This window comes from Agelaius phoeniceus, chromosome 36 (assembly GCF_051311805.1).
Source record: "Agelaius phoeniceus isolate bAgePho1 chromosome 36, bAgePho1.hap1, whole genome shotgun sequence".
Taxonomy (NCBI): domain Eukaryota; kingdom Metazoa; phylum Chordata; class Aves; order Passeriformes; family Icteridae; genus Agelaius; species Agelaius phoeniceus.
Genome location: NC_135300.1, coordinates 419812 through 441515, shown reverse-complemented (window position 1 = coordinate 441515; position 21704 = coordinate 419812). Strand labels below are relative to the sequence as shown.

Here is a 21704-nt window from a genome sequence, read left to right as displayed (position 1 = left end):
AAACCCAAAAAAGGGAGATTGGGACCCAAAAAAGGAGATTGGGACCCAAAAAAGGGAGATTGGGACCCAAAAAAGGGAGATTCAAACCCAAAAAAGGAGATTGGGACCTAAAAAAGGAGATTGGGACCTGAAAAAGGGAGATTGGGACCCAAAAAAGGAGATTGGGACCCAAAAAAGGAGATTGGGACCCAAAAAAGGAGATTGGGACCCAAAAAAGGGAGATTGGGACCCAAAAAAGGGAGATTCAGACCCAAAAAAGGGAGATTGGGACCCAAAAAAGGAGATTGGGACCCAAAAAAGGGAGATTGGGACCCAAAAAAGGAGATTCACACCCAAAAAAGGGAGATTGGGACCCAAAAAAGGAATTCACACCCAAAAAAGGGAGATTCAAACCCAAAAAAGGAGATTGGGACCCAAAAAAGGAGATTGGGACCTAAAAAAGGAGATTGGGACCCAAAAAGGGAGATTTGGACCCAAAAAAGGAGATTGGGACCCAAAAAAGGAGATTGGGACCCAAAAAAGGAGATTCAGACCCAAAAAAGGGAGATTCAAACCCAAAAAAGGGAGATTGGGACCCAAAAAAGGAGATTGGGACCCAAAAAAGGAGATTGGGACCTAAAAAAGGGAGATTGGGACCCAAAAAGGAGATTCAGACCCAAAAAGGAGATTGGGACCCAAAAAAGGGAGATTCAAACCCAAAAAAGGAGATTGGGATCCAAAAAAGGAGATTGGGACCTAAAAAAGGAGATTCAAACCCAAAAAAGGGAGATTGGGACCCAAAAAAGGAGATTGGGACCTAAAAAAGGAGATTGGGACCCAAAAAAGGAGATTGGGACCTAAAAAAGGAGATTGGGGACCTAAAAAAGGAGATTGGGACCCAAAAAGGGAGATTTGGACCCAAAAAAGGAGATTGGGACCCAAAAAAGGGAGATTGGGACCCAAAAAAGGAGATTCAGACCCAAAAAAGGGAGATTGGGACCCAAAAAAGGAGATTGGGACCCAAAAAAGGGAGATTGGGACCCAAAAAAGGGAGATTCAAACCCAAAAAGGGAGATTGGGACCTAAAAAAGGAGATTGGGACCCAAAAAAGGGAGATTCAAACCCAAAAAAGGGAGATTGGGACCCAAAAAAGGAGATTCAAACCCAAAAAGGGAGATTGGGACCTAAAAAAGGAGATTGGGACCCAAAAAAGGGGAATTAGGCCCAAATCTGCCCCAAAAAGGGGGATTTGTCCCAAAAAGCCGATTCAGCCCCAAAACCTCCCCAAAAAGGAGATTCGACCCCAAAACCGCGGGGTTTGGACCCAAAACCTCCTCAAAAATGGGATTCAGCCCCAAAAATGGGAACTCGGCTGCAAACCCTCCCCAAAAAAAGCGGAATTCCGCCCCAAAAGCTCCCAAAACTGTGGGATTTTGCCCCAAAACGGGAATTCGGCCCCAAAACGGGGGAATTCACCCCCAAAATGGGGGATTTTGCCCCAAAATGGGGATTTTGCCCCAAAACGGGGAATTCACCCCAAAACGGGGAATTCGCCCCCAAAACGGGGAATTCACCCCCAAAACCGTGGGATTTTGCCCCAAAATGGGGAATTCGCCCCCAAAACCGCGGGATTTTGCCCCAAAACGGGGAATTTGCCCCAAAATGGGGGATTTTGCCCCAAAACGGGGAATTTGCCCCAAAATGGGGGATTTTGCCCCAAAACGGGGAATTCGCCCCCAAACCTCCCAACCCCGCGGGGTTTCACCCCAAATCCACCAGGGCACCCCCGGAGCTCCATTTCCGCCTTTATTCGCCCCAAAACGGGGCCGGGACCCCCCCCCGGGCCCCTCCCCCATTCCCCTCCCCCCGCGCGGGAATTCGGGGTGGGGAGGGGAGGGGGGGAGGGGCGGGAATTCCGCGGCCCCTCCCCCTCCCCCCCCCCCCGCGGGTGACGAGGTCGCGGTGCGATGACGTCATCGATGGCGCCGCCGGTGACGTCACTGCTGCTTGGAGCGCGGCCAGAGGCGCCCGGCGAGGGAGCCCAGGAAGGCCCCGGGCGCTTTCTTGCCCTGGGCCAGCTCGGCCAGGCGCTGCTGCTCCTCCTGCAGGTGAGGGACAGGTGAGGGACAGGTGAGGGACAGGTGAGGGACAGGTGAAGGACAGGTGTGTGCCAGGTAACCCCCAGATACCCCCAGGTGTGTGCCCAACCCCTGCCAGCTCGGCCAGGCGCTGCTGCTCCTCCTGCGGGGGGGGACAGGTGAGGGACAGGTGAGGGACAGGTGTGTGCCCAGGTGTGCCCAGGTAACCCCCAGATACCCCCAGGTGTGCCCAACCCCTGCCAGCTCGGCCAGGCGCTGCTGCTCCTCCTGCGGGGGGGGGGACAGGTGAGGGACAGGTGTGTGCCCAGGTAACCCCCAGGTGTGCCCCAGGTGTGCCCCAGGTGTGTGCCCAACCCCTGCCAGCTCGGCCAGGCGCTGCTGCTCCTCCTGCAGGTGAGGGACAGGTGAGGGACAGGTGAGGGACAGGTGAGGGACAGGTGAGAGACAGGTAACCCACAGGTAACCCCCAGGTGTGCCCAGGTGTGCCCAACCCCTGCCAGCTCGGCCAGGCGCTGCTGCTCCTCCTGTGGGGGGGGGACAGGTGAGGGACAGGTGAGGACAGGTGTGTGCCCAGGTAACCCCAGGTGTGCCCCAGGTGTGCCCAACCCCTGCCAGCTCGGCCAGGCGCTGCTGCTCCTCCTGTGGGGGACGGACAGGTGAGGGACAGGTGAGAGACAGGGGAGAGACAGGTGAGGGACAGGTGAGGGACAGGTGTGTGCCCAGGTGTGCCCAGGTAACCCCCAGATACCCCCAGGTGTGCCCAACCCCTGCCAGCATCGGCCAGGCGCTGCTGCTCCTCCTGTGGGGGACGGACAGGTGAGGGACAGGTGAGGGACAGGTGAGAGACAGGTGAGAGACAGGTGAGGGACAGGTGAGGGACAGGTGAGAGACAGGTGAGGGACAGGTGAGGGACAGGTGAGAGACAGGTGAGGGACAGGTGAGGGACAGGTGAGGGACAGGTGAGAGACAGTGAGGGACAGGTGAGGGACAGGTGAGAGACAGGTGAGGGACAGGTGAGGGACAGGTGAGAGACAGGTGAGGGACAGGTGAGGGACAGGTGAGGGACAGGTGAGACACAGGTAACCCCCAGGTGTGTGCCCAACCCTGCCAGCTCGCCAGGCGCTGCTGCTCCTCCTGCAGGGGACACAGGTGAGAGCCCAGGTGTGTGCCAGGTGTGCCCACACCTGCTCCAGGTGTGTCCTGTGTCTCTGGAAGGCCGCCAGGTGTGCCCAGGTGTGTTTTTGGGTGCCAGGTGTGTCCCCATGCCCTCCCAGGTGTGCCCAGGTGTGCCCAGGTGCCCCAGGTGTGTTTTTGGGTGTGCCCAGGTGCCCCCAGGTGTGCCCTCACCTCCTCGAGGCGTGTCCTGCGCCTCAGGAAGGCCGCCAGGGGATGCCCAGGTGTGTGCCCAACCCTGCCCAGGTGTGCCCAGGTGTGTTTTTGCCCCCTCACCTCCTCGAGGCGTGTCCTGCGCCTCAGGAAGGCTGCCAGGGGATGCCCAGGTGTGCCCAGGTGTGTCCCCATGCCCTCCCAGGTGTGCCCAGGTGTGCCCAGGTGTGCCCTCACCTCCTCGAGGCGTGTCCTGCGCCTCAGAAGGCCGCCAGGGGATCGTCCTCGTGGGAATAATTCTGCAGCACCGAGCGCACGTCCTCGACCCCGCTGAGGGCGATGGCTGCGGGCGGAATTTGGGCTTGAAACCCGGCGATTTCGGGCAAAACCGGGCGGATCTGGGTTTGGGTGGGATTCAGGGATTTGGGGTGGATTTTGGGTGGGTTTGGGTGGGTTTTGGGTGGGTTCTGGGTGGGTTTTGGGTGGGTTTGGGTGAATTCTGGGTTAATTTGGGGTGGGTTTGGGTGGGTTTGGGTTAATTTGGGGTGGGTTTGGGTTAATTTGGGGTGGGTTTGGGTTAATTTGGGCAGGTTTAAAGCATTTTTTGGGTTATTTTGGGACATTTCACCCACTCTTGAGGAAGGCGGCCGGGTCGAAGAGGGTGCGGTCCTCGGAGCCATTGGGATTTGGGTTAATTTGGGTGAATCTGGGTTAGTTTGGGGTGGGTTTGGGTGGGTTTGGGTTAATTTGGGTGGATTTTGGGTTAATTTGGGGTGGGTTTAAAGGCGTTTTTGGGTCATTTCAGGGCATTTTTGGGGGCAGTTTCACCCACTCTTGAGGAAAGCAGCCAGGTCGAAGAGCGCGCGGTCCTCGGAGCCGTTGGGGTTTGGGTGAGTTTGGGTGGGTTTGGGTGAATTCGGGATGGGTTTAAAGGCATTTTTGGGTCATTTTGGGTTATTTTGGGTCATTTCACCCACTCTTGAGGAAGGCAGCCAGGTCAAAGAGCGCGCGGTCCTTGGGGCCGTTGGGGTTTGGGTGGGTTTGGGTTAATTCGGGCTGGGTTTGGGTTAATTTGGGTTAATTTGGGCTGGGTTTAGAGGCATTTTTGGGTCATTTCAGGGCATTTTTGGACGTTTCACCCACTCTTGAGGAAAGCAGCCAGGTCGAAGAGCGCGCGGTCCTCGGAGCCGTTGGGATTTGGGTTAATTCGGGCTGGGTTTGGGTTAATTCAGGGTGGGTTTAAAGGCATTTTTGGGTCATTTTGGGTCATTTTGGGTCGTTTCACCCACTCTTGAGGAAGGCAGCCAGGTCAAAGAGCGCCCGGTCCTCGGAGGCGTTGGGTTTGGGTTAATTTGGGGTGGGTTTGGGTGAATTTGGGGTGAGTTTGGGTTAATTCGGGCTGGGTTTAAAGGAGTTTTTGGGTTATTTCAGGGCATTTTTGGGTCATTTCAGGGCATTTTTGGGACGTTTCACCCACTCTTGAGGAAAGCAGCCAGGTCGAAGAGCGCGCGGTCCTCGGAGCCGCTGGATTTGGGTTAATTCGGGCTGGGTTTGGGTGAATTTGGGGTGGGTTTACGGGAGTTTTTGGGTCATTTTGGTCATTTTTGGGTCATTTCACCCACTCTTGAGGAAAGCAGCCAGGTCGAAGAGCGCGCGGTCCCTCGGAGCCGCTGGGATTTGGGTTAATTGGGCTGGGTTTGGGTGAATTTGGGGTGGGTTTAAAGGCATTTTTGGGTTATTTTTGGTTATTTCAGGGCATTTTTGGACATTTCACCCACTCTTGAGAAAGCAGCCAGGTCGAAGAGGGCGCGGTCCTCGGAGCCGTAGGGGTTTGGGTGGGTTTGGGTTAATTCGGGCTGGGTTTAAAGGCATTTTTGGGTCATTTCAGGTCATTTTTGGGACGTTTCACCCACTCTTGAGGAAGGCAGCCAGGTCAAAGAGCGCCCGGTCCTTGGAGCCGTTGGGGTTTGGGTGAGTTTGGGTTAATTTGGGGTGGGTTTACGGGAGTTTTTGGGTCATTTTTGGGTCGGTTTCACCCACTCTTGAGGAAAGCAGCCAGGTAGAAGAGGGCGCGGTCCTCGGAGCCATTGGGGTTTGGTGGGTTTGGGTTAATTTGGGCTGGGTTTGGTTAATTTGGGGTGGATTTTGGGTTATTTTGGGTCGGTTTCACCCACTCTTGAGGAAGGCAGCCAGGTCGAAGAGCGCGCGGTCCTTGGAGCCGTTGGGGTTTGGGTGAATTTGGGTGGGTTTGGGTTAATTCGGGGTGGGATTGGGTTAATTTGGGCTGGGTTTAAAGGCATTTTTGGGTCATTTCGGGGCATTTTTGGGACGTTTCACCCACTCTTGAGGAAAGCAGCCAGTCGAAGAGGGCCCGGTCCTCGGAGCCGTTGGGGTTTGGGTGGGTTTGGGTTAATTTGGGCTGGGTTTGGGTTAATTTGGGGTGGATTTTGGGTCATTTTGGTCGGTTTCACCCACTCTTGAGGAAGGCGGCCAGGTCGAAGAGGGCCCGGTCCTCGGAGCCATTGGGGTTTGGGTGAATTTGGTTAATTTGGGCTGGGTTTGGGTTAATTTGGGGTGGATTTAGGTTAATTTGGGGCAGGTTTTAAAGGCATTTTTGGGTCATTTTGGGTCATTTTGGGTCATTTTCACCCACTCTTGAGGAAAGCAGCCAGGTCGAAGAGCGCGCGGATCCTCGGAGCCGTTGGGGTTTGGTGGGTTTGGGGTGGGTTTGGTGCATTCTGGTTAATTCAGGGCAGATTTAAAGGCATTTTTAGGGCATTTTTGGGTCATTTTGGGTCATTTCACCCACTCTTGAGGAAGGCAGCCAGGTCGAAGAGGGCGCGGTCCTCGGAGCCGTTGGGGTTTGGGCTGGTTTGGCTGAGTTTGGGTTAATTCGGGATGGGTTTAAAGGCATTTTTGGGTCATTTCAGGGCATTTTTGGGTCGGTTTCACCCACTCTTGAGGAAGGCAGCCAGGTCGAAGAGGGCCCTGTCCTCGGAGGCGCCGTCCCAGCGCGGCAGGGCCAGGCCGTTGTGCGGCTGCAGCCGGAACGAGTCCCGGCGCCAATCGACCACGACCCACGCGCGCCGGGTCCCGGTTCAGGCACGAGATGTCCTGGACGGACACAAAACCGGGGGTTTTCGCACCAAAATCGGGGGTTTTCGCCCCAAAATCGGGGATTTTTACCCCAAAATCGGGATTTACACACCAAAATTGGGGATTTTCGCCCCAAATCTGGGATTTTCGCCCCAAATCGGGGATTTTCACCTTAAATCTGCGACTTTCACCCCAAATTGGGGATTTTCACACCAAAATCTGGGATTTTCGCCCCAAATCTGGGATTTTCACCCCACATGTGGGATTTTCAGCCAAAATCGGGATTTTCACCCCCAATCTGGGACTTTCACCCCCAATCGGGATTTTCACCTTAAATCTGCGACTTTCACCCCAAAATCTGGGATTTCACCCCAAAACCCGGGGTTTTCACCCAAACTCTGTGGTTTTTGCCCAAACCCGTGTTTTTCACCCAAACTCTGTGATTTTTACCCAAACCCCATGTTTTTCGCCCCAGATTTGCAGTTTTTGCCCAAACCCCGTGATTTTCGCCCCAAATCTGTGATTTTGCCCAAACCCCGTGTTTTTCGCCCCAGATTTGCAGTTTTTGCCCAAACCCGTGTTTTTCACCCCAGACCTGCGGTTTTTACCCAAACCCCGTGTTTTTCACCCCAGATCTGTGATTTTTGCCAAACCCCGTGTTTTTCACCCAAACTCTGCAGTTTTTACCCAACCCCGTGTTTTTCACCCAAACTCTGCGGTTTTTGCCCAAACCCCGTGTTTTCACCCCAAATCTGTGATTTTTGCCCAAACCCCGTGTTTTTCACCCAAACTCTGCGGTTTTTGCCCAAACCCCGTGTTTTTCACCCCAAATCTGTGATTTTTGCCCAAACCCCGTGTTTTTCACCCAAACTCTGCGGTTTTTACCCAAACCCCGTGTTTTTCACCCAAATCTGTGATTTTTGCCCAAACCCTGTGTTTTTCACCCCAGACCTGCGGTTTTTGCCAAACCCCATGTTTTTCGCCGCAGATCTGTGATTTTTACCCAAACCCCGTGTTTTTCACCCAAACTCTGCAGTTTTTGCCCAAACCCCGTGTTTTTCACCAAACTCTGAGGTTTTCACCCAACCCCGTGTTTTTCACCCCAAATCTGTGATTTTTGCCCAAACCCCGTGTTTTTCACCCAGACCTGCGGTTTTTTACCCAAACCCCGTGTTTTTCACCCCAAACTCTGCAGTTTTTGCCCAAACCCCGTGTTTTTCACCCCAGATCTGCAGTTTTTGCCCAAACCCCGTGTTTTTCACCCCAGACCTGCAGTTTTTGCCCAAACCCCGTGTTTTTCACCCCAGATCTGCAGTTTTTGCCCAAACCCCGTGTTTTTCGCCCCAAAGCGGGCCCACCTTGACGTGCTGCCCGTCATGTAGCGCGTGGCGTCGCGGAAGAGCCGGTAGGAGACGAAGCCGTGCGGGTCGATGCTGTCGATCAGCGGGAACGCCGTCTGCGGGGTTTTGGGGTCATTTCCGGGGTTTTTGGGTCATTTCCAGGGTTTTGGGGTTGTTTCCGGGGTTTTTAGGTCATTTCCGGGGTTTTGGGGTCATTTCTGGGGTTTTGGGTCATTTCTGGGGTTTTTGGGTCATTTCTGGGGTTTTTGGGGTCATTTCCGGGGTTTTGGGGTCATTTCCGGGGTTTTTGGGTCATTTCGGGGTTTTTGGGTCATTTCTGGGGGTTTTGGGTCATTTCCGGGGGTTTTTGGGTCATTTCTGGGGTTTTGGGTCATTTCTGGGGTTTTGGGGTCATTTCCAGGTTTTTGGGTCATTTACGGGGTTTTGGGTCATTTACGGGGTTTTGGGGTCATTTCTGGCGGTTTTGGGGTAATTTCTGGGGTTTTTGGTCATTTCTGGGGGTTTGGGGTAATTTCCGGGTTTTTGGGTCATTTCTGGGGTTTTGGGGTCATTTCTGGGGTTTTTGGGTCATTTCTGGGTTTTTGGGTCATTTCCGGGGTTTTTGGGTCATTTACGGGTTTTGGGTCATTTCTGGAGTTTGGGGTCATTTCTGGGGTTTTTGGGTCATTTACGGGGTTTTGGGGTCATTTCTGGGGGTTTTGGGGTCATTTCTGGGGGTTTTGGGTCATTTCTGGGGTTTTGGGTCCCTCCACAATGGGATCCCCAATCCTTCCCGCAGCCTCCCCAAAAAATCCCAAACTGGCCCCAAAATGCGGCCGGGGAGGAGTTTGACTTAGCCTAAATCCTTCCCAAAAACACACCCCAAAATAATCCTAAAATAATCCTAAAATAACCCCCAAAAATCCTCCAAACTGCCCCAAAATGCAGATGGGGAGGAGTTTTTTGGGGGCATTTTGAGCTGATTTTGTTGTGTTTTTTTCGGGCATTTTGGGCTGATTTTGGGGTGGTTTTTTTGGGGGGATTTTGGGCTGATTTTGTTCTGTGTTTTTTGGGCTGATTTTGAGTTGATTTTGTTGTGTTTTTTCAGGAATTTTGGCTGATTTTGGGGTGGTTTTTTGGGGGCATTTTGGGCTGGTTTTGTTCTGTTTTTTCGGGGCATTTTGGTTGGTTTTGTTGTGTTTTTGGGGTGGTTTTTTCGGGGATTTGAGCTGCTTTTGTTGCGTTTTTTCGGGAATTTTGAGCTTGTTTTGGGCTGATTTTTCAGGAATTTTGGGCTGATTTTGGCTGATTTTGCTCTGTTTTCTGGGCTGATTTTGAGTTGATTTTGTTGTGTTTTTTCGGGAATTTGGAGCTTGTTTTGTTTGTTTTTTCAGGAATTTGGGCTGATTTTGGGCCGATTTTGTTGTGTTTTTTTGGGAATTTTGAGCTGATTTTGTTCTGTTTTTCAGGAATTTTGGGCTGATTTTGGGCCGATTTTGTTGTGTTTTTCGGGAATTTTGAGCTTGTTAGTTCTGTTTTTTTCAGGAATTTTGGGCTGATTTTGGGCCGATTTTGTTGCGTTTTTTCGGGAATTTGAGCTGATTTTGTTGTGTTTTTTTGGGTGGATTTTGAGCTGATTTTGTTCTGTTTTTTCAGGAATTTTGGGCTGATTTTGGGCTGATTTTGGGGTGGTTTTTTCGGGGATTTTGGGCTGTTTTTGTTGTGTTTTTTCGGGGCATTTTGGGCTGATTTTGTTGTGTTTTTTGGGTGGATTTTGGGCTGATTTTGGGCCGATTTTGTTCTGTTTTTTCAGGAATTTTGAGCTGATTTTGGGCTGATTTTGGGCCAATTTGTTCTGTTTTTTCAGGAATTTTGAGCTGATTTTGGGCTGATTTTGGGCCAATTTTGTTCTGTTTTTCAGGAATTTTGAGCTGATTTTGGGCTGATTTTGGGCCAATTTTGTTCTGTTTTTTCAGGAATTTTGGGCTGATTTTGGCTGATTTTGTTCTGTTTTTGGGGGGGTTTTTTCAGGATTTTGGGCTGTTTTTGTTGCGTTTTTCGGGAATTTTGAGCTTGTTTTGTTCTGTTTTTTCAGGAATTTTGAGCTGATTTTGGGCTGATTTTGGGCCAATTTTGTTCTGTTTTTTCAGGAATTTTGAGCCGATTTTGGGCCGATTTTTTCCCAGACATTTTGGGCCATCCCTGAGCACCCGAGCCCCGCTGTAAAAAGCCCCAAATCCCCCCGAATTCACCCCAAATCCCTCACCATGCCGGTCTCGGAGGTGAACACCACGATCTCGTAGAGCGGCGCCAGCTGCTGCAGGAGGTGCTCGATGCCCGGGCGCTTCTTGAACCTCCAGCCCGTCACCAGCTGCGTTTGGGGCAAATTCCGGCGGTTTTGGGCAAATTCCGGTGATTTTGGGCAAATTCCGGCGATTTTGGGGCAAATTCCGGTGATTTGGGGGCAAATTCGGGCGGTTTTGGGGCAAATTCGGGCGGTTTTGGGGGCCTGGGATTGGGGTCTGGGGGTCTTTTCTTTGGGGGGAAATCAAGGAGATCTGAGGGGTTTTGAGAGGCTGGAAAATGGCTCAAAAGGCACAAAATGGCCCCAAAAACGGCCCTGAAATGGCCCCAAAAACACCCCGAAAAGGGCCCCAAAACCACCCCAAAATGGCCCCAAAACCACCCCAAAAATGGCCCAAAACCACCCCAAAAATGGCCCCAAAACCACCTCAAAAATGGCCCCAAAACCACCCCAAAAAGGGCCAATTTTGGGGTTTTGGGCATTTCCGAGGTTTTGGCATTTTGGGGATTTTGAGTTTTTGGTGGTTTTGGGGGATTTTGGGGGTTTGGGTTTCAGGGTTTTGGGGTTTTTGGAGGGGTTTTAGGGTGTTTTTTGGGGGGAGTTAAGGTTTTTTTGGGATTTGGAGATTTTTGGGTTTTTGGGCTGGGTTTAGGGTGTTTTTTTGGGTCGCTTAGCTCTTTTTTGGGATTTTGGGGATTTTTGGATTTTGGGATTTTTGGGGTGTTTTTTGGGGTTTTTGGGTCCCTCACCGACCACTCGTCGGGTGCAGCAGGACCCCCGTGACCTCTGTGATGTTTTTGGGGGTTTTGGGCTGGTTTTGGGGTGTTTTTTGAGGCGGGGGTTAGTTTTTTTGGGATTTTTGGGTTTTGGGGGTATTTTTGGGGTGTTTTTTGGGGTTTTTTGGGGTCCCTCACCGACCACTCGGGGTGCAGCAGGACCCCCGTGAGCTCTGTGATGTTTCTGGGGTTTTGGGCTGTTTTTAGGCTGGTTTTTGAGGTGGGAATTAGGTTTTTTGGGGATTTTTGGGTTTTGGGGGTATTTTTGGGGTGTTTTTTGGGGTTTTTGGGGTTTTTTGGGGTCCCTCACCGACCACTCGGGGTGCAGCAGGACCCCGTGAGTTCTGTGATGTTTTTTGGGCTGTTTTTAGGCTGTTGTTTGAGGCGGGAATTAGGTTTTGGGGATTTTGGGTTTTGGGGTATTTTTGGTATTTTTGGGGTGTTTTTTGGGGTTTTTGGGTCCCTCACCGACCACTCGGGGTGCAGCAGGACCCCCGTGAGCTCTGTGACGTTTTTGGGGGTTTTTGGGCTGGTTTTAGGGTGGTTTTTGGGGACATTAAGGGGTTTTTGGGATTTTGGTATTTTGGGGGTATTTTGGGGTGTTTTTTGGGGTTTTTGGGGTTTTGGGTCCCTCACCGACCACTCGGGGTGCAGCAGGACCCCCGTGAGCTCTGTGATGTTTTTGGGCTGGTTTTGGGGTGTTTTTTGAGGACATTAAGGGTTTTTTTGGGGGATTTTGGGGATTTTTGGGTTTGGGGGTATTTTTGGGGGTGTTTTTTGGGGTTTTTGGGGTCCCTCACCGACCACTCGGGTGCAGCAGGACCCCCGTGAGCTCTGTGATGTTTTTGGGGGTTTTTGGGCTGGTTTCGGGGTGTTTTTTGAGGCGGGGGTTAGTTTTTTTGGGATTTTGGGATTTTTGGGTGTTTTTTGGGGTTTTTGGGGTTTTGGGGTCCGTCACCGACCACTCAGGGTGCAGCAGGACCCCCGTGATCTCTGTGATGTTTTTGGGGGTTTTTGGGGTGGTTTTTTGGGGTCGTTTAGGTTTTTTGGGGGATTTTTGGGATGTTGGTATTTTTGGGGTGTTTTTCGGGGTTTTTGGGGTTTTTGGGGTCCCTCACCGACCACTCGGGTGCAGCAGGACCCCCGTGAGCTCGATCACCAGCGTGTAGGGCGGTTGGTAGTAGGGCTCCCGCAGAGGGTCCGGCAGCAGCTTGGGGCTGGTGGGCTCGATGATCATCTGGGGGGCACGGGGACCCCAAAAATGGGGAGAGAGACCCCAAAAATGGGGAGAGAGACCCCAAAAATGGGCACGGGGACCCCAAAAATGGGGAGAGGGACCTCAAAAATGGGGACAGAGACCCAAAAATGGGCACGGGGACCCCAAAAATGGGGAGAGAGACCCCAAAATGGGGATAGAGACCCCAAAAATGGGCACGGGGACCCCAAAAATGGGGATAGGGACCCCAAAAATGGGGACAGGGACGCCAAAAATGGGGAGAGAGACCCCAAAAATGGGGATAGGGACCCCAAAATGGGGATAGGGACCCCAAAATGGGGATAGGGAGCCCAAAATGGGCACGGGGACCCCCAAAATGGGCACAGGGAGCCCAAAATGGGGATAGGGACCCCAAAATGGGGACAGGGACCCCAAAAATGGGCACGGGGAGCCCAAAATGGGGATAGAGACCCCAAAAATGGGGATGGGGACCCCAGAAATGGGGATGGGGACACCAAAATGGGGATAGGGACCTCAAAAATGGGGATGGGGACCCCAAAATGGGGACAGGGACCCCAAAAATGGGCACAGGGACCCCAGAAATGGGGATAGGGACTCCAAAATGGGGACAGGGACACCCAAAATGGGGATAGAGACCCCAAAATGGGCACGGGGACCCCAAAATGGGGATAGGGACCCCAAAAATGGGGATAGAGACTCAGAAATGGGATAGAGACCCCAAAATGGGGATAGAGACCCGAAAATGGGGATAGAGACCCCAAAAATGGGCACGGGGAGCCCAAAATGGGCACAGGGACCCCAAAATGGGCATGGGGACCCCAAATTGGGCACAGGGACCCCAAAATGGGCATGGGGACCCCAAATTGGGCACAGGGAGCCCAAAATGGGGACAGGGCCCCCCCAAAATGGGCACGGGGACCCCCAGATGGGCACGGGGACCCCAAACTCGAGGTCGCCCCAGGACCCCCCACCCTCGTCCCCTTCCCCAGGCTGGGGCCACCCCCAACCCTGGGGACCCCCGGGATCCCCCAGATCCCCCCTGAAACCCCCCCAGACCCACCCGGGACCCCCCAGGACCCCCCAAACCCCCCATTTCCCCCCAGCCTCACCTGCCTGTAGTCCTTGAAGTATTTGAAGGTTCTGCGCAGGTGCCGGATCCCAACGGGGTCTGGGGGAGCCCCCGTGAGACCCCCGGGGGCACCGGGACCCCCAAAAAGGGACAGGGACCCCCAGGGACCCCCCAAAAAGGGACAGGGACCCCCAAGGACCCCCCCCAAAAAGGGACAGGGACACCCAAAAAGGGACAGGGACACCCAAAAAGGGACAGGGACACCCAAAAAACGGACAGGGACCCCCAGGGACCCCCCAAAAAGGGACAGGGACCCCCAGGGACCCCCCAAAAAAGGGACAGGGACCCCCCCCCAGAACCCCCCAAAAAGGGACAGGGACACCCAGGGACCCCCCAAAAAGGGACAGGGACACCCAGGGACCCCCCAAAAGGGACAGGGACCCCCCCCAGAACCCCCCAAAAAGGGACAGGGACCCCCAAGGACCCCCCCCCAAAAAGGGACAGAGGGGACAGGGACCCCCCAAAAAGGGACAGGGACCCCCAAGGACCCCCCAAAAAGGGACAGGGACCCCCAAAAGGGACAGGGACACCCCCAGAACCCCCAAAAAAGGGAAAGGGACCCCCAAAAAGGGACAGAGGGGACAGGGACCCCCAAAAAGGGACAGGGACCCCCAAAAAGGGACAGCAGGGACAGGGACCCCCAAAAAGGACAGGGACCCCCAAGGACCCCCCAAAAAGGGACAGGGACACCAGGGACCCCCCCCAAAAAGGGACAGAGGGGACAGGGACCCCCCCAGAACCCCCCAAAAAGGGACAGGGACCCCCGAAAAGGACAGCAGGGACAGGGATCCCCAAAAAAGGGACAGGGACACCCAAAAGGGACAGGGACCCCCAGGGACCCCCCCCCAAAAAAGGGACAGGGACCCGCTAAAGGGACAGAGGGGACAGAGACCCCCCCCCCCAAAAAAGGGACAAAGCGGGGACAGGGAGACCCAGAGGGGACAGGGGGGACTGGGACCCCCCCCCCCCCCAAGAGGGGACAAAAGGGACAAAGACCCCCCCCAAAGGTGGCAGTGTCCCCATCCCCTTTTGGGTCACTCCTGAAAGGGACCGGGGGTGGCACTGGGGGACATTGGGGGGACATTGAGGGGACACCGGGGGTGGCACTGAGGGGACATTGGGGGGACATTGAGGGGACACCGGGGGTGGCACTGGGGGGACATTGGGGGCACATTGAGGGGACATTGGGGGTGGCCACCGTCACCTCCCTGTCCCCTGCCAGGGTCACTCACCATTGTCAAACTCATCGGGATCTGTGGGGACAGAGAGGGGACACTGGGGGGACATTGGGGGACAATGAGGGGACAGGGAGGGGACATTGGGGACAATGAGGGGACATTGGGGGCACAATGGGGGGACAATGAGGGGACAGGGAGGGGACAGTGAGGGAACATTGAGGGGACAATGGGGGGACATTTTGAGGGGACATTAAGGGGACATTTTGTGGGACAATGAGGGGACAGGGAGGGGACATTGAGGGGACATTTTGTGGGGACATTGAGGTGGCACGGAGGGCACCCAAAAGGGGACACAGAGGGGACATTGAGGGGACAATGAGGGGACATTTTGGGGGGACAGAGAGGGGACATTGAAGGGACAGGGAAGGGACAGAGAAGGGACATTGAGGGGACATTTTGTGGGGACATTGAGGGGACAATGAGGGGACAATGAGGGGACATTGGGGGGACATTGGGGGACAATGAGGGGACAGGGAGGGGACAAAGAGGGGACATTGAGGGGACAGGGAGGGGACAGGGAGGGGACAAAGAGGGGACATTGGGGGCACAATGGGGGGACATTTTGAGGGGACATTAAGGGGACATTTTGTGGGGACAATGAGGGGACATTGGGGGACAATGGGGGGACATTGAGGGGACATTTTTGGGGGATATTGAGGGGACAAGGAGGGGACAATGAGGGGACAGGGAGGGGACATTGGGGGGACAATGAGGGGACATTTTGGGCGGACAATGAGGGGACAGGGAGGGGACATTTTGTGGGATATTGAGGGGACACTGGGGGGACATTGAGGGGACAATGAAGGGACATTGTGGGGACAATGAGGGGACAGGGAGGGGACATTGCGGGGACATTGAGGGGACAATGAGGGGACATTTTTGGGGGATATTGAGGGGACATTTTGTGGGGACATTGAGGTGGCACCGAGGGGACCCAGAAGGGGACCCAGAGGGGACAGGGCCAGCCCCGGGGCACGGCGACAATTCACAGGGAGGTGACACCGGGCCCCTCACGTCCTGTTGTCCCCTCCCGGGTCATTGTCACCCTCGGCCACCTCCTTTGATGTGCCCGGATGTCCCCGCCCCTGCCCCTGGGCGGCAGGAAGCGACAAAAAAGCGACAAAAGTGACAAAAAACGGACGAAAAAGCGACAAAAGCGACAAAAGTGACAAAAGGACCACCCCACCCCCCTGCGGGGAGCTGCCACCCCCCTCTGGGGACAATTGTCCCCGATTGTCACCGATTGTCCCCGATTGTCACCCCCCTGCCCCCGTTGTCACCTCACCTTGTCCCCGTGCTCGTCCACGGAGTTGCTGCCTGGGGGGGAAATGGGGACATTGGGGACTTTGGGGACACCTGGGGGACATTGGGGACGTTGGGGGACATTGGGGGACACCTGGGGGACATTGGGGGACATTGGGGGACATTGGGGGACACCTGGGGACATTGGGGACACCTGGGGACACTGATGAGTGTCCCTGCAGTGTCCCAGGGGCGGATGGGGACATTGGGGACACTTTTGGGACACCTTTGGGGACACTTTTGGGGACATTTAGGGATATATTTGGTGACATTTTTGGGGACCCTTTTGGGATCATTTTGGGACATTTTTGGGGACACCTTTGGGGACACTGGTGACCCTTTTGGGCACACCGGTGACATCTGGGGACACTGGTGGCACCTGGGGACATTTGGGGGATATTTTTGGGGATACTAGTGACACTTTTGGTGACACCTGGGGACACTTTCGGGGATACCTGGGGACGTTGGGACCCTTTTGGTGAAATTTGGGGACATTTTGGGGACACTTGGGGACCCTTTTGGGGACCCTTTGGTGGACATTGGTGACCCTTTTGGGGACATTTGGGGACCCTTTTGGGGACCCTTTTGGGGACATGTTGGGGGACATTGGTGACCCTTTTAGGGACATTTTTGAGGACACTGGTGGTACCTGGGGACGTTGGGGACCCTTTAGGTGACACCTGGGGACATTTTGGGGACCTTTTGGTGACACCTGGGGACATTTTGGGGACCTTTTGGTGACCCCCGTGTCACTCACCGAACACGTAGAGCACGGCCGCGCCTCCGGTGGCCGCCAGGAGCCCCCCCAGGCGCAGAGCCAGGAGCCGCAGGGACCCCTGAGACCCCCGGGACTGGGGATCCTCGTCCTGAGGGGGGGCGCTGGACACCTGGGGACAGGTGAGACACACACGGGTGAGAGAGGGGACACCTGGGGACAGCAGGGGCACACCTGGGCACACCCGGGCACACCCGGGCACACCTGGGCACACCCGGGCACACCTGGTGACTCTCGGGGGTCCCGCAGCCCCCCGGGCCCGCCCCGCCCGCCCCCGCCGTGTCCGCACCTGGCGCTGCCGCAGCCGCTCCCGCAGCACCGCGGCCGTGTCGGAGCCCGCGGCGGGCCGCCCAGGGCGCGGCGGGGCCCGGCGGGCGGCGCGGGGGTCCCGGGGGTCCCGGGGGTCGCGGCCCGGGCCCGCCGGAGCCCCCAGGCCACCGCTCGGGCCGCCATGGACGCCGCCATGTTGCTGTACGGCAACGCGCCGGCGCGGCAGCGGCGGCCAATGGGAGCCGGGGAGTGGGCAACGGGAGAGCCAATCAGAGGCGAGAGGTGAGGGAGACGGGCGGGGCGGGGAGGGGTTTGGCCAATGGCGGCGCGGCCGGCGGCCAATGCGGGTGTGGGGGAGGCGGGGCCAGAGGCGCGGCAGCCAATCAGAGCGCGCGCTGGCGGAAGGGGCGCGAAGGCGGGAAGGAGCGGAGGCGGGGCCGGGGCAATGGCGGCGTCAGGACCCCGAGAGCGGCCCCGAAATCCCCAAACCGGCCCCAAAATGGACCCCAAGATCCCCAAACTGGCCCCAAAATGGGCTCTGAAAGCATCCCCAAATCCCCTGAAACTGGCCCCAAAATGGGCCTTGAAACACGCCCCAAACCCCCAAAAACTGGCCCGAAAATGGGCCTGGAAACCAGCCTGAAATCCCCCAAAATGGGCCTGGAAATCAGCCCAAATTTCCCCCAAAACCTCCCCCAAAACTTGTCCCAAAAGCAGCCCAAATCCCGCCAAACTGGCCCCAAGACTTGCCCCGAATCCCCCGAAATTGACCCCAAAACTCCAAGTGCTGCGCTCCCAATTCTTTATTCAACACCAAAAACCAGAAACAGCAACGAGGGGAGAGCAGAAACGGGGCAGAAAAAGGGGCAATAAAGGAGCGAAAAATGAGCGAAAAGGGGCAGAAAAAGGGCCAAAAACCGGGGGGAAAAAAAGGAGTGAAAAAAGGGCAAAAAATGGGGGAAAAAGGGCAGAAAATGGGCTAGAAGGGGCAAAAAAAGGGGGGAAAAAAAGGGCCGAAAAAAGCGGTAAAAAGGGGCTAAATGGGTCTGGGGTCCTGGGGGCGCTCAGGCCTCGAGCAGCTTGCCCAGGAAGCGCAGGTTGAGGATCTTGAGCTGCTCCTCCAGGTCCATGCGCACGATGCCGTCCTCGCCGTCGATGCTCAGCAGGATCCCGGTGGCCTCGCGGTCCTCGCCCAGGATCACCTTCACCTGAGGGGCAAAAAGGGATTTGGGGGGGTTCAGAAGGGTCCCAGAGGGGTTAGGGGGGCTCCTAGAGGGGATTTGGGGGGCTCAGAAGGGAATTTAGGGGGGATTTGGGGGGCTCAGAAGGGAATTTAGGGGGGATTTGGGGGGCTCCGAGGGGATTTGGGGTCCCCAGGTGTGTGTGGGGTCCCACCTTGTTGCTCTTGGTGGGCGTGACGGGCTCCAGGTGCTCGCTGGACACGCTGACCACCTTCTCGCTGTCCTTCAGGTACACCGAGCACATCCCGCCCTGCAACGGGGATGGGGTCAGCCTTGGGGACCCCCGAAAATACCCACAAAAACCCCACCAAAATCCCACCAAAAAAACCCCAAAAGCGCCCCAGAAAACCCCCCAAAATCCCCTCAAAAAAACCCCCTAAATCCCCCTAAAAAAACCCCCAAAATCCCCTCTGTTGACCTGCCAAAATCCCCCAAAAATCCCCCCCAAAAAAACCCCAAAATCGCCCCAGAAAACCCCCCAAAATCCCCCCCAAAAAAAACCCCCAAAATCCCCTCTGTGACCCTCCCAAAATCCCCCAGAAAACCCCCCAAAAAAACCCCCAAAATCCCCCCAAAAAACTTCTGAAAATCCCCCAGAAAACCCCCCAAAATCCCCTCTGTGACCTCCCCAAAATCCCCCAGAAAACCCCCCCAAAATGCCCCAAAAAACTCCCCAAAATCCCCTCAAAAAACTCCCAAAATCCCTCCAGAAATCCCCCCAAAATCCCCCCCAAAAATCCCCAAAATCCCCCCCAAAAAATCCCCAAAATCCCGCCAGAAAACCCCCAAAAAATCCCGCAAAATTCCCCCAGAAAATCCTCCAAAAATCCCCCCAAAATCCCTCCAAAAAAAACCCCAAAATCCCCTCCCCAGGTACCTGGTGCTGTCCCAGGTACGAGTCCCTGACTTCACCTGGATCTCCGTGGTCACCCAGTGCCCCCAAACCCCCTTTAATCCCCCCTGTGAACCCAAAATGCCCCCAAACCCCCTCTGTGACCCCCAAATCCCCTTTGTGACCCCCCCAAATCCCCTCTGTGACCCCCCAAAGCCCCCCTGTGACCCCCCCAGACCCCTGCCCACATACCTGGTGCTGTCTCAGGTACGAGTCCCTGACCTTCACCTGCATCTCTGTGGTCACCCAGACCCCCCCAAACCCTCTCTGTGACCCCCAAACCCCCCCTGTGACCCCCAAATCCCCCCTGTGACCCCCCAAACCCCCTTTGTGACCCCCCAAATCCCCCCAAACCCCCTCCCCAGGTACCTGGTGCTGTCCCAGGTACGAGTCCCAGACCTCACCTGCATCTCCGTGGTCACCCAGCGCCCCCAGACCCCCTTTAATCCCCCCCAAACCCCCCCTGTGACCCCCAAAGCCCCCCTGTGACCCCCCCAGACCCCTGCCCACATACCTGGTGCTGTCTCAGGTACAAGTCCCTGACCTTCACCTGGATCTCTGTGGTCACCCAGACCCCCCAAACCCTCTCTGTGACCCCCAAATCCCCTCTGTGACCCCCCAAATCCCCCTTGTGACCCCCCCAAATCCCCCCAAATGCCCTTTGTGACCCCCCAAATCCCCTCTGTGACCCCCCAAATCCCCCCGTGGCCCCTGCCCAGGTACCGTGACGCTGCGGATGACGCCGGTCTGGCCCACGGCGGCGCTGTCCAGGTACGAGTCCCTGACCTTCACCTGGATCTCCATGGCGATCCAGCCCCTCCAGACCCCCCCAAACCCCCTTTGTGACCCCCCAAATCCCCCTGTGACCCCCCAAATCCCCCCGTGACCCTGCCCAGGTACCGTGACGCTGCGGATGACGCCGGTCTGGCCCACGGCGGCGCTGTCCAGGTACGAGTCCCTGACCTTCACCTGGATGTCCGTGGTCACCCAGTCCCCGCCCGCGCCCGCCTCGATGCCCGAGCCGGGCGTGTGGGGGTTGTACCCGCCCGGGGAGGGGGCGCCGGGGGGTCATGGGGCTGTAACCCACGGGGCTGGGGCTGGGGCTGGCCTGGGGGGCAATGGGGACAGGGTTAGGGGGATTAAAGGGGGTCTGGGGGGGTTTCAATGGGGTTTGGGGGGGCTATATGGGGGTTTGGTGGGGTTTGGGTGGGGTTTGGGTGGGGTTTGGGCGGGGTTTGGGTGGGGTTTGTGGGGTTTGGGTGGGGTTTTTTGGGTCGGGGTTTTTCGGGGCGGGGTTTTTCGGGGTCAGGATCATTTTGGGGTGAATTCGGTGTATTTTGGGTACCTGGTAGGCCATAGTGAGGGCGTGGGGTGGTAGCTCGCAGGTGAGTGCGTGTTCTGGGCAGGTTTATGGATTTTTTGGGGTTTTTTGGGTCGGGGTTTTTCAGGGCGGGGTTTTTCGGGGTCAGGGTCATTTTGGGGTGAATTTTGGGTATTTTGGGTACCTGGTAGGCCATAGGTGAGGGCGTGGGGTGGTAGCTCGCAGGTGAGTGTGGTTTGGGTGGGGTTTGTGGGGTTTGGGTGGGGTTTGGGTGGGGTTTGGGTGGGGTTTTTTGGGTTTTTTGGGGCGGGGTTTTTCGGGGCGGGGTTTTTCGGGGTCAGGGTTATTTTGGGGTGAATTCAGTGTATTTTGGGTACCTGGTAGGCCATAGGTGAGGGCGTGGGTGGTAGCTCGCAGGTGAGTGGGTTTGGGTGGGGTTTGGGTGGGGTTTGGGTGGGGATTTTTGGGGTTTTTTGGGGCGGGGTTTTTTGGGCGGGGTTTTTCGGGGTCGGGGTCATTTTGGGGTGAATTTGGGGTATTTTGGGTACCTGGTAGGCCATAGGTGAGGGCGTGGGGTGGTAGCTCGCAGGTGAGTGCGTGTTCTGGTACCCGACCGGGCTCGGCGCCACCTGGTGGTAGCTCTGGGGGGAGGGGCTGGCTGGTAGGAGCCCTGGGGGGAGGGGACGGCGTAGGGCGAGAATTGCTCCGTGTTGTACCTGGGGACAGGTGAGCAAAGGTGGGCACAGGTGCGGGCACAGGTGGGCACAGGTGAGGGCACAGGTGAGGGCACAGGTGGGCACAGGTGTGGGCACAGGTGAGGCACACCTGGGTCACACCAGGGCATACCCAGGGCACACCTGGGGCACACCTGGGTCACATCTGGGTCACACCCAGGGCATACCCAGGGCTCACACCTGGGCTCACACCTGGGCACAGGTGAGGGCACACCTGGGGCACACCCAGGGCTCACACCTGGGTAACATCCAGGGCATTCCAGGGCCACACCTGGACTCACACCTGGGCACAGGTGAGCACAGGTGAGCCGCAGGTGAGGCACACCTGGGTTACACCCGGGCTCACACCTGGGCACAGGTGAGCACACACCCAGGGCTCACACCTGGGTACAGGTGAGGGCACACCTGGGGCACACCTGGGTAACACCTGGGCACAGGTGGGGGCAGGTGAGCACAGGTGAGGCACACCCAGGGCACACCCGGGCTCACACCTGGGTAATACCCAGGGCATGCCCGGGCTCACACCTGGACTCACACCTGGCTCACACCTGAGCACAGGTGAGGGCAGGTGAGGGCACACCTGGGCTCACACCTGGGTAACACCCAGGGCATTCCCAGGGCCACACCTGGACTCACACCTGGGC

General features: G+C 56.3%; 2 protein-coding genes across 2 annotated transcripts in view; both read right to left on the bottom strand.

Moving 5' to 3' along the window:
* Window positions 1-1915: 1915 nt before the first annotated feature.
* Window positions 1916-17104, bottom strand: TIMM50 (translocase of inner mitochondrial membrane 50). The gene is given in 16 exon segments (XM_077193077.1): window positions 1916-2081; window positions 3642-3667; window positions 3670-3747; window positions 6361-6481; window positions 6483-6518; window positions 7859-7878; window positions 7881-7956; window positions 10107-10211; window positions 11390-11425; window positions 12075-12158; window positions 13268-13326; window positions 14520-14562; window positions 15811-15842; window positions 16585-16714; window positions 16892-16944; window positions 16947-17104. Coding segments are annotated over 16 exon segments (1125 nt in total). The 5' UTR covers window positions 17068-17104; the 3' UTR covers window positions 1916-1976.
* Window positions 17105-17657: 553 nt separating this feature from the next.
* The window catches only part of SUPT5H (SPT5 homolog, DSIF elongation factor subunit), a 31876-nt gene continuing 27829 nt past the window's right edge, over window positions 17658-21704 (bottom strand). Inside the window, 6 exon segments of the mRNA XM_077193121.1 lie at window positions 17658-18080; window positions 18268-18363; window positions 19906-20070; window positions 20072-20113; window positions 20875-20981; window positions 20984-21042. Of these exon segments, the coding sequence (XP_077049236.1) occupies window positions 17937-18080; window positions 18268-18363; window positions 19906-20070; window positions 20072-20113; window positions 20875-20981; window positions 20984-21042 (613 nt within the window). The 3' untranslated portion in view covers window positions 17658-17936.